The sequence below is a fragment of the Priapulus caudatus genome, unplaced genomic scaffold (assembly GCF_000485595.1).
Source record: "Priapulus caudatus unplaced genomic scaffold, Priapulus_caudatus-5.0.1 Scaffold275, whole genome shotgun sequence".
Classification (NCBI taxonomy): domain Eukaryota; kingdom Metazoa; phylum Priapulida; class Priapulimorpha; order Priapulimorphida; family Priapulidae; genus Priapulus; species Priapulus caudatus.
Genome location: NW_014577336.1, coordinates 139597 through 151070, shown reverse-complemented (window position 1 = coordinate 151070; position 11474 = coordinate 139597). Strand labels below are relative to the sequence as shown.

At 46.5% G+C, this 11474-nt stretch overlaps 1 protein-coding gene across 1 annotated transcript in view; it reads right to left on the bottom strand.

Annotated features, from left to right (window-relative positions):
- Positions 1-513: 513 nt before the first annotated feature.
- LOC106808420 overlaps positions 514-11474 on the bottom strand; it is an 88740-nt gene continuing 77779 nt past the window's right edge. Inside the window, 3 exon segments of the mRNA XM_014811138.1 lie at positions 514-753; positions 1836-2078; positions 3765-3869. Coding sequence (XP_014666624.1) covers positions 514-753; positions 1836-2078; positions 3765-3869 — 588 coding nt within the window.

Genomic DNA, 11474 nt, shown 5'->3' with positions numbered 1-11474 from the left:
CGTTCTTCGCTCGGTGGGGCTCGCTGTCCGAACCCCTCCCAGGACCGATTACCATTCCTCAGTTCTCGGCGGTTGCACCGCAACATGGCACAGATGATGTATCAGGGTGGGGCTGTTTGGCTGTTCCTGTTGTACTATAACCATATATTCTAGGACTCCCGTGGATAATAAAGTAGTGATTCTGATAGATTATCTATTGATATAGATTCATTAATTAATTTAAAACTGAATAAAATATATTACAATCAGGTCAAATAAATAAAAATAATTACAATAATTTTATAATAATATATAAAAATAATAATTAATAAAATTAATAATTCAAATAATTCAAATAATTATTATAATAATAAGAAGCTGGTGTTATTATCTCGATCGATCTGTATCTCTAGTTATTATACATTCCTGATAACATGACATGAACACGAACGAATCTTTCACCATTAGAGGATGGAACAAAATCCGGATACACAAATTCAGGAAAAAGTCCGAAGCTTAGAATAATATGAGGTTTTAGGTGGAATGGAAGCTATAGGAACTGCCAGTGAGGTAATCCGCACACGAATCAGTTAACTGCATGCTATACAACTGCCGTTCTGACCTTGGATTTACTAGAATGTTTTTCTTACTGCTATCGATGATGTAATCCTCGTATTCTTCCATCTCAGAATCGTCATCATCTTCATCGTGAACTGACCCACTGCCAGTAGAGATAATGCTGTTGTTTCTCATGTAGCTCGCTAACCTAGGAGGCTAGATACAAAAAAAAACACAAACACACATTGCATTACAAGCTAAAAGCTTCCTAAAAATAGGTTATCTTAAGGATACAATTTTTTTATATATATTAGACAAATGGCTTCCGAATGCGGGAAAACCCCAAGATAAAACTCGATTATTTACCGATGGGGTTTTACACCACTGACCCATTTCCGAGGACATGATATCAACAGGAAATCCTCACTGCTTTGAAATATGATTAAAATAACAGGCCAAAGGCCGGCAAGAGAGAAAACAAGGGCGGCCACAGTCAAAACCGCACAGCAGCAGTGAGCTGTTAAACGCGGCTCTTTTACCAAACACAATTGTAAGATATTCAATATGAATGCAATTTCAAATATTGCTTTTAAATCCCAGAATCTGCTACAATAGCAGGCAGCAGTGGCTGTCTTCACTGACCGGGATCCTTTCGGAATCATAATTAAGACGCAAAGCCACCGTAAATCTGTCGGCCGATCAATACCTATTATCCGACTAAACGTTCAACAAACACCCGCATAGCTATAGCGGTCAGGCCCTGGGCTATAGAGAGCTCAATCCCTATAGCTATAGAGTCATTCAGGACACAACCTCGCCTTATCAGCCAAGCGCCCTGGCTATATAGATCCGCTACAGACGCTGGCGTGATTCAGCAGGCCCCTGGCGCGGTGGCCGACTTAGAGATCAAATCACGAACTGCCTGGCATATAGCAGCAGCACAACAGGCCCTGGCTATAGAGATCAAATCACAACCTGGCTATAGCAGCCACGGGGCTGTCCAGCCCTGGCCTATAGAGCATTCAACCACAATCCTGGCTACAGGCGTGCCAGGCGGCCAGGCCCGTGGCTATTAGGAGATTCAGACCCACAACTGGCGCCCGTGTATATACAGCCAGCGCCTTTGGTACAGAGTTCAGATCACAACGTGGATGCGGAATCAGACGACGATATTACCACGTTGCTTATTGTTATGGCGACGATGACAGAGATTTATTTTATTTTTTTAATTTTTATTTTTTGATAATTTAGCATCCTATGCAGGCTCGCCGACGATGACAGAGGATGGCGCCACTCACCTGTTTCCCGCGACCGCGCTCGCGGACACGCCCTGCGAGCGACGACATGCGCGCTGTGTCATCCGGCTGCACGGAGCTCGCGATGTTCTTTGTTCCTTCAGGATGTCTTTGTACTTCAGCTGCGTCGGAGCTGAGGGCAGTCTCGGCGTTGTACTCCCGGTCTCGCTCGCCGAGAAGCCCGGACCAGATGTCTGCCACCAGCTGTCCGGTCGGGACAAGGAAGAACTTCCTTTGACGAGCTTTCTTCCGAAAAAAAGCTCCTGCAGATGGGCCGACACGGGATGGAGAGCCAGGACAGAGAGACGCACGAGAGAGAGGGGGGGTCCCCGTCATGTGAGACACACCTGCTGTTCAGAGGAGTACAAGCGAATCATAAAAAAGTATTCACGGCGTAATAAAATTATTTCGATGGGTGTCAATAGATTATATATATATATATATATACCATATTTATACTAATAATATCTATCGATCGTATATATATATCTAGTTCTACAGTATAATCTCTCTCAAATATATTATAGAGCCCTGTAAGGATGTTTACACACTTCTTGTATTCCGTCTTAGTATTAGCTTTACCATACACATACAAATAGCTCTTGGGATATGTGTTAGGATAGATGTTCTGAGGTGGTGTTGGATCCAGCGTAGGATTTTGGAGAGGATTGGGGAAACTTTATTAGATGATTTCTTTCATGGTGTCAGTTCGTTCTTTCCGGTGAGGTCTTTTTATTGGATTGAGCATGTCGGTATTATCGTTATACCAAACGCTATATGCTGAGCGTTTGTGTATATTTCGCCTGGGAATGCTGAGTGCGTTTATGTTTCGCGAATTTCCCTGCTAATACGGTTCCGATACGCTCAAGCTTTAACAGCCGGTTTCTTCTGGAATCGGTGGACGAATAACGACATTGCGACTTGACGTACGGTCAATGGTGCTGGCTTCGCCGCAAAATGTGCTGTACGTGGGCCCGAAAAATATTGCGTATGCCAAGTAGTTATTTGTTAGAGGCCTTTACCGGCGATTGTCCGCGGCGTACACGCGCCACTCTAGTACGGTATGTCGTGTCAGACAAACTCGCTAACCACAGGCATTGCCAGGCCGGGTGGTCGGTGTGGTCGTCATGTACGGTTTTCGTACTCGCGATCTGAATGACAACCTAAGTTAAACGTCGTTTCTTGCGGTGTATTGAGGGTATTGTGATTACTCTCAGTATTTTCGCGGTTTGAGTTGCGGGGGACTACATGCATACAGGTTCACATTCTGACGTCATCTCGACACACAGCCTTTGTTGATCCGTAAGTGTAGATTTGACATTACGTGTTGCTTGTGTGATATCGTTGATCCGTATCGTCGGGTGTTTAGAATTGTTCGAGAGTGCCAATGTGGTCTTATACATGCGCGTGGGAACTGTCGACAAGAAAGTGTGTTGCGTAACGGGTGTGGTGTGCGTATGTTCGTGCATTGGCGTGCTGTGCGTGGCGGTGGTGTTTTGCGTTGTGCGTTCACGTGCGTCGTTGCGTGTTTGAGTGAAGTGTAAGGTGGGGTGTGTGGTGTGTGGTCCGCTGTTGCGTGGTGCTGGGTGTTCGTGTGCGGGGACCTTACTCGTGGGATTTTATGATGTGCGATAACGCGGCTTGTGCTATAGAGTACTTACGCAGTAAACAGAGCGCGCCCGCGGCGGCGCGTATGCTACTTATGTAGGTGATATTGCCATCGATCACCTGTCTGGCTGTTTTTCCTGAGTTGTCATTGCGTTCTTATGTATCCGGCGACGCTGAGGGCTTAAAACCCCTTAAAGGCGCTGCGTGTTTGGCGATGTTCAGTTAAACGCAGCACGTATCTCAAATGGATTCTCCTACTACGGACTGGATCGCTTGACAATCGAGTTGAAGCCAGGTAGCGTCCGGTCCCGGCCGTCCAGCTACCCGGCGTTTAGAGGCCTTTAGTCCAGAATTCTCCAGTATCGACTGTGCCGGCCTCGCGAATCCCATCGGGACAAGTGATCTAGCGGCCTTACCGGGTCGTAGGATCTGAGTGTGGGGAGTCAAGTACAGGGTGCTCAACTGTTTTCGTTTTACTTAGAGTCGTACGCAGTAGTCAATCTTTAACATGTATGACTGCGCGTGGCGGTCATCGCATATTAAGTGGCTTATATAAGAAGCTCACCGCGCACTTGTTGGAGTGCGTTGCGTACGTGCGTTGGCGTTTAACGGTTAGTAGGCCTTTGCGTTGTCTGTATATTTTGTGGTGCTGTGCTCGGGCGTTTTATTAACTTATACACATGGTTCGTTGATACTGTGGCCCGCCCGTGCACGGTACGATGTGGAAGAGAATGTTCGTATTTAGATGAGCGCTCCCTTTGGTGCTATGTTTATGAAGGTGGGCGTAGCTTTCCGTATAGCGTGGCAAGAGCCTCTAGAATGCCTTATCTTCGTTAGGTGTGAGATCGATTCTGTGAGCAAATTCGTATGGCTGTGCCTCGCGGGTGACAATTCTTGGCGTTTAAATGGCGTTGTGCGCGCTGTCGCGCGAGAGTTTGAGCGCCGAAACTGCGAATTTCTGGCTTTCACAAAAGCTTTAATTGTTGTAAATTATTCCAACAACTTGCACTTGCCCCTTATCGCCTGTCATGTTAAACTTGCGGCGACGTGTCGTGCTATCCTACAATGGAGCCATTGTAATGGCGCGTCGCTCCGTGGTTGAGTGACGATGACGGAGTCCGTTGAAGCATTTCTATGTTAAGCGCAATGGTTAGTTGTTAGTTGCTGTAACGTACATAGAGGGATGGGTTTCCATAAGCTCTGCCGCAACCTGAGCGGTCAGTGCAGCTCGGCGTGTGTGCGTGTGTGTGTGTTGTGGTGTTGTGGTGTGTGCTGTGCTGTGTATGGGCGTAGGTTGTGTGATGAGTGCTTGTGAGCAATTTCTAGGAGGGGGGCCGCCGCGGAGTGGGGCCGGGTGCAGGTTTCAAAGCTGGCGGGTTCGTTTGAGAACAGGTGGGGTCTTGGGGTTCCCACAAAATTTTGTTAAATGTGTGGATAGATCGAAGGAGATGTGTGGTGTCGGTATTTGTTGATGCTGGTGCGGTTTGTGCTCGTGTGTCTGTGTGCGGTGTGCTGTGTGTGAAGTAGTGTAACAGCTGCGTACATGTTACAGTGGCGCTTAGCTTGCTGTGGCTACGACAATTTCCTTTTCTAGCCTCTAGACAATATTATTTTTTAATTTCCTGACTCAGATCTATGGAGGGCAGCTGGATGCTCACCCCCCGCAGGCGCTACGTGAGTGCGTTCGCTTTGGTGGCGCAGTAGAGGTGTTTTTCGCGCATCTATGTACCTTTTGACTTTGATTTGCGTGCTCGTGGCATTGCGTGCATTCTACTTGAGTTGGGCGTGCGTGGAGCGACCGGGGCCAATATAATGCGGGGCTGCGCTATCTATTGGTAGCGCGCTCGGTTACCGGCTTTGCTGCTCCATAGTGCTTAGTGTGTCTTGTGTGACTACTTCGCGTGACATTAGGCGCAAATAAGGTATACGTTGGATTTCGTTTGATGTCTGATTTATGAAAACAAGTGTTTAACGCAGTAGTTACGTTACCTAGCTCTACATTAAACTTTGCTATTTACCCTGTTTCGCTGTAAACGGCCTTAAATGGTGTGTGTACTGTTGAGGACACGCGAATCTATGCGAGCACGTCGCGTGCTTATGGAGCGGCGCTGATTGTATGGGAAATTGCATTGATGTTACGTAAGTCAGTCCGATCATTTGGAATCTGATCAGCATTGAATCAATTAACTGTTGGACATCATTCAATATATCCTGGGTTGACAATGAGCCGCCAGAGTGTACAGCATCAGCTTTGCGTGCACCAGGGACTTTCCCGGAACGATAACATGCTGCGATTATTTCGTAGTAGACTCTCTACTTCATGTTGCATCTGTCACCCTTTTCTATCATTGTTATTATGTGGACATTAGGACGTTTAAGATTTACAGTTAAATGCGCAAAGCCACACCATAGCGCGAATTAGGCACACCACTGATTAAGTCAGCTCCAACATCTTGATGCGTGCTCGTCTTTGCTTGCCTAGTACACTACCAATTATTGTTTGGGGTTTTAGTGAAGCTAAACGCCTTCATTCACAATGGGTTTGTAGCGGGTTCTTGGGTTCGCCCCAGGCTCTTTTTAATACTTTAGAATATACCCCACTATCCATGGACGGGTTTTACCCTGCTTATGCATTTTTCAATCCTAAGTTTTGATGCCCGTCCAGTACCCCTTCTCTATACTTAGAAAAAAAAACAAATCTTTCGGATTCTCTACGTCAAGTACACAATTGCGAACTCTGACTTTCACAATAGATCATCAAAGTAAGATAGTCAACTGTATGGAAATATTGATGTCATATGAATATTGTGCATATATATAGACGTAGAACAAAAGTTAACCATAAGAGGACTTATTAACACTGAGGTCATTAATATTTAGGGGTCTACCCCTAGAAGAGCTGAACAATTGATCACGAGTCAGCTCCGATAATTAAAAACTAGGTGTGAACATGCCCAAAGCAACAGCATACCCCCCGCCCGCGCCTCCACATCAACCACTGCTATCAAACGACGTGCGTTGAGCAATCCTCCCTACCACTCAATTGCGATCGGAATTAGCCAGGCCCCACTAATTTCCAAGTTCCTTACTGGTCAGACACGGAGAGCCAGTTCCTAGTGATTAACCTTTTCCATTACGACGGGCTGTAGATTTCGCGACGTATAATCACTTTTCACGCGGGGAGCCAGGGTCCGCGTATTACTATAGGCCAGTTACACGCTACACCGTACTCGGAGTATGTAGATGCGCTTGTACGCGAGTACATAGCTGCCCGCTTAAGGGATTGGAGGTGTGCTTAGTGGTGCGCGTTTCGGTCATTAGCTGCTCGCAGCTTCGACGACACCGGCGAGGCCAGTGGGGAAGCCTGCGTGTTCATGTGTGGGGTATAGTGGGACATGTAGCTGGCGATGCGCGCATTGTATCGGGCACTTTCTGGCGAAGCTAGGGTCAGTAACATGAAGCGGGAGCACAGGGGCGCGCGTAGCAGGGTGGGCGGGCTGTCAGCTGGGAGAGGGCTGGGTGGTGTGTGTGTGAGGGGGTAGGGACGGTGGTGTTGGAGGGAGGGGATGAGGTGAGGAGGGGTGGAGTGAGTGTGTGGCCCTGAGCGAGCGAGTCTATTCTCTAATGAGTAGGTATAAATTCATCTCTGGTCTCTCAGTGAGCTTGCTCTCTCTCGTCGGTGCTCTCTCTTCTCTCTTCGTCTCTCTCTCTGCTCTCTCTCATCTCTCTCTCTCTCTTCTCTCTTGTCTCCTGTCTCTCGTCTCTTGTCTTGGTCTCATCCACGTGTCTTGTCTCCTGTACTCTGTCCTCCTCTCTCTCCTTCTCTCTCTCTCTCTCTCTCTCTCTCTGCTCTGTCGCATCTGTCTCTGTGTTCTCTGTCTCTGTCTCTGTCTCTCGGTTCTCTGTCTCTGTTCTTCTGTCTCTGTCTCCTGCTCCTCTCTCTCTGGTCTCTCTCTCGTCCTCTCTCTCTCTCTCTCTCTCTCTTCTCTCTCTGCTTTCTCTTCTCTATCTGCTCTCTTCTCTTTCTCTCTCGCTCTCTCTCTTCTTCTCTCTCTCTCTCTCTGTGCGCGCTCTTCTGAGGGGGGGGATCTTCCCGTCTCTCATCTCTTCTCTCTCTCTGTCTTCTCTCTCTCGTCATCGTCTCTTTCTCGCATGCGGTGCGCTATGGCTCAATATTTAGCTGATGAAGTGGGTGGAGCAGGGTGGTGTGAGTGACGGGTATGAGTGAGCGAGGAGGGCTGAGTGAAGTTGTTGAGGTGAGGCGGGTGAGGAGGATGGCTGCCGGCGGTGTCCCTCAGAGTGAGTGTGTGGGAGGGTCCCCGTGGAGCCCGTGACGTTACGCAGACGGGCAAAAAAGAAAACTAAGTGATACGTAACGAGCAGAACAAACACCGGTTGAGCAATCTTAGATCGCCTGAGCCAGCGTGGCAACAAAGCCGGACCAGCAGGGGCAGACTATATATATTATATATGTATACTCACAGAGAACACGTCTGAGGCATTAGTATATCTATACTATTATATGATAATATATGATGAATAGTTATATATATAGTAACACGTAGGCAAAGTATCATATATATGATATAGTATATAAATATATAATTATATATTATATTAAATATATACATGTATAGCTCACAGGTAACACCTGCGCCATGCATTGCATCTGTGCTGCATGGAGCGTAGTGATTCTTCGTGATTGGACAGGTTGAGGCGGGGGGGGGCGGCGGTAGCGGGGTGAGACGTGAGGGCGAAAGCAGTCTTTGTTGATTCGCCTTCTATCACGCTGCGGAAGCGGAATTCTTTTCGACGGTGAACGTGTGTTCCGATGGTAGATGATGAGGGTCTGCCGTGCGTGCGTCCGTCCAGTGACTCGAGCCAGTAACCACGCGGCGACCGCGACAGGACCCGTTTCACAACCACCTGGTCGGTGAAGGAGGAATGGGTCTTGAGTGGTGTGGAAGGGAGGGTAAGGTGAGGGTAGGAGGGGTCGTTGGAGCTGTGCGGTGGGTAGTCGTGAGTGGCGCGTTATCTCCACCCAGGTGCTGGGGTTGGGGAATGGATGGCTGGCGGGTGTGGAGGGAGAGTAGGAGGTAGCGAGGAGGAGGAGGAGGAGGACGGGGGGCTTGTTTGGGCTGGGGTTGGGGTGGAGGATGTGGCGCTGGGGTAGAACTGTTGTTTGGTGGAATGAGTAGTAAATGAGGGGGTGTGGCTGGGTTTGGTGTGAGGTGTTGGCTGGGGTGGGACTGTGTTACGTGTGGAGGGTAGGAAAGAGGTGTGTGGGCTGGGGTTTGGGGTGAGGGTGTGTCCTGGGGTGCGAGCTGTTTGGTGAGGAAAGTAGGAAGAGGAGGTGTGGCGTGGGGTTTGGGGTGCAGGGTGTTGGCTTGGGGGTAGGACTGTGTGGGTGGCTCAGAGTAGGAAGAGGGGGGGTGTCGGCTGGGCGTTTGGCTTTTTATGGTGTTTGTGATGGGCTGAGTGTGCTGTGAGGAGGGGCGTGTTCGAGTTGTGTTGGGTGCTAAAGTTAGGGCGTTGAGTGAGTGGGGCTGGCGTGTGGTGACTGTTGTTGGTGCGGGTAAGAGTGGGATAGAGTGAGTGGGCGTGTGTGCGCTGGGAGTTGTGGGTGTAGGCGTGGGCTGGTAGGTGTGTGGTGCGGGAAGGTCGGCGGCGGTCGTGGTGGGGGTGGGAGTGGGTGGTGGGCGCTGAGATTATCACTCGGGATTGTTTCCCTGTGGCGCTCTCTTTCCCCCCCCCCAGGCCCTCTCTCTCTCTTCCGGGACTCGTTTCGGTCTTCCTCGCGTGGTCGAGGCTTCTCTCTTCGTGATGTGTAACTGGCTTCGGCCCACTCGTCCTCTCTCCTTGGCTCTCTTTGCTCTATCTCTTCGTCTCTCTCTCTTCTCTCTCTCTCTTCGTGCTCTCTCTCTCTCTCTCTCTCCTCTCTCTCTCCTCTCGCTCTCTCTCTCTCTCTCTCTCTCTCTCTCTCTCTCTCTCTCTCTCTCTCTCTCTCTCTCTCTCTCTCTCTAAGTGCACACACGCGGATGACTCCCTGTGGGGGGGTTGGAGCTCTGAGTGGTTAAACGACGAGCAATACGAATGCAGGTGAGAGGGGGGGGGAGTACCTACGCGTTCACCTACTTCTGGCGAATGCAATATAAATTCGTCTCCGTGACACAGCCAATTAGCAGCATGGGCAAGATGTCAGTCATACGAAAAAGGAAATGCAATATCACATAACTACAATAATTGCACAGGCAGCAGTAAGGTAATGTGTCGACGAATGTATGGGTTGTGCGAGTTTACAGACGTATAAACACGGGTAAAAAGTAGAAATGATGCAGAAAAGGCGAAAAGTTTCAGGTGCCACGATACTTAAAAAATTAGTTTTGGATGGTATTATGGCTTTGTTGGTATGTTTTGAAAACTGTAACATTTACATCTAGCGCGGTAATGGCCTTCCCAATGGTAAAACGGGAAAAAATATGCGCTTGGAACACCAGAAAGCAAACTGGAACTAACCACAATTAGTCACATTTCATGGGAGCGCTGCTTCCACAACCAGCAAGAATAGTTAACGTCTGCCTCATTTCACTGAATACATCACAATAGAACTGTGATTATGCCTACATTATACGATCACTAAAATATTAAACTCAAAGCAATATTGGCTTCACATGTAAATGTTTCAATGCAAAAGGTTTACGAAACCGTTTCATAAATATCGCGTTAATCCAAAGAGAAATCAACGCATTTATTATGCAGTCGGTTAGTTGCGTTGCCTTGCACGTAGGATATTAACTAGACCAGAGATGGCCTGGCTGCCACCACGCTAATTCAACTGCGGAGTTCTAGCACTCGATATTAACTTGCACTACACGTTTGCCTCATATGAACGCCCATTTTCTCTTCATTTTGCACCACATCAGCTGTAGACTATACACATTTGACTGAAATATTTGCTCACTGTAAAGCAACAATTTTATGCTCGATGGTCAAACTCAACAAAAACAGAGAGTACTGACCCACGTGGGGACGTCTACTGTGATAAACAGACTTTATTTAAAAAAAAACTTAATAAACGTTCTTTGTTGCCCAAAATAAACCGGTAGTTAGAGAGCTACACTAAACATAAACCTAAACAAGACTAAACTGAAGAAACTAAACTGAACTAGAACTAAACTAGAGCTACACTAAACATAAACCTAAACAAGACTAAACTGAAGAAACTAAACTGAACAGAGAACTAAATATAGAACTAAACTAGACTAAACTAAGGCAACTAAACTAAACAGAGAACTAAATATAGAACTAAACTGGACTAAACTAAAGAAACTAAACTAGACTTAACTAAAGCAACTAAAACTAAACATGGAACTAAATATAGAACTAAACTAGACTAAACTAAGGCAACTAAACTAAACACAGAACTAAACTAGACTAAACTGAAGCAACTAAACTAGACTTAACTAAAGCAACTAAAACTAAACATGGAACTAAATATAGAACTAAACTAGACTAAACTAAGGCAACTAAACTAAACACAGAACTAAACTAGACTAAACTGAAGCAACTAAACTAGACTTAACTAAAGCAACTAAAACTAAACATGGAACTAAATATAGAACTAAACTAGACTAAACTAAGGCAACTAAACTAAACACAGAACTAAATTAGACTAAACTGAAGCAACTAAGACTAAACATGGAACTAAATATAGAACTAAACTAGACTAAACTAAGGCAACTAAACTAAACACAGAACTAAATTAGACTAAACTGAAGCAACTAAGACTAAACATGGAACTAAATATAGAACTAAACTAGACTAAACTAAGGCAACTAAACTAAACACAGAACTAAATTAGACTAAACTGAAGCAACTAAGACTAAACATGGAACTAAATATAGAACTAAACTAGACTAAACTAAGGCAACTAAACTAAACACAGAACTAAATTAGACTAAACTGAAGCAACTAAGACTAAACATGGAACTAAATATAGAACTAAACTAGACTAAACTAAGGCAACTAAACTAA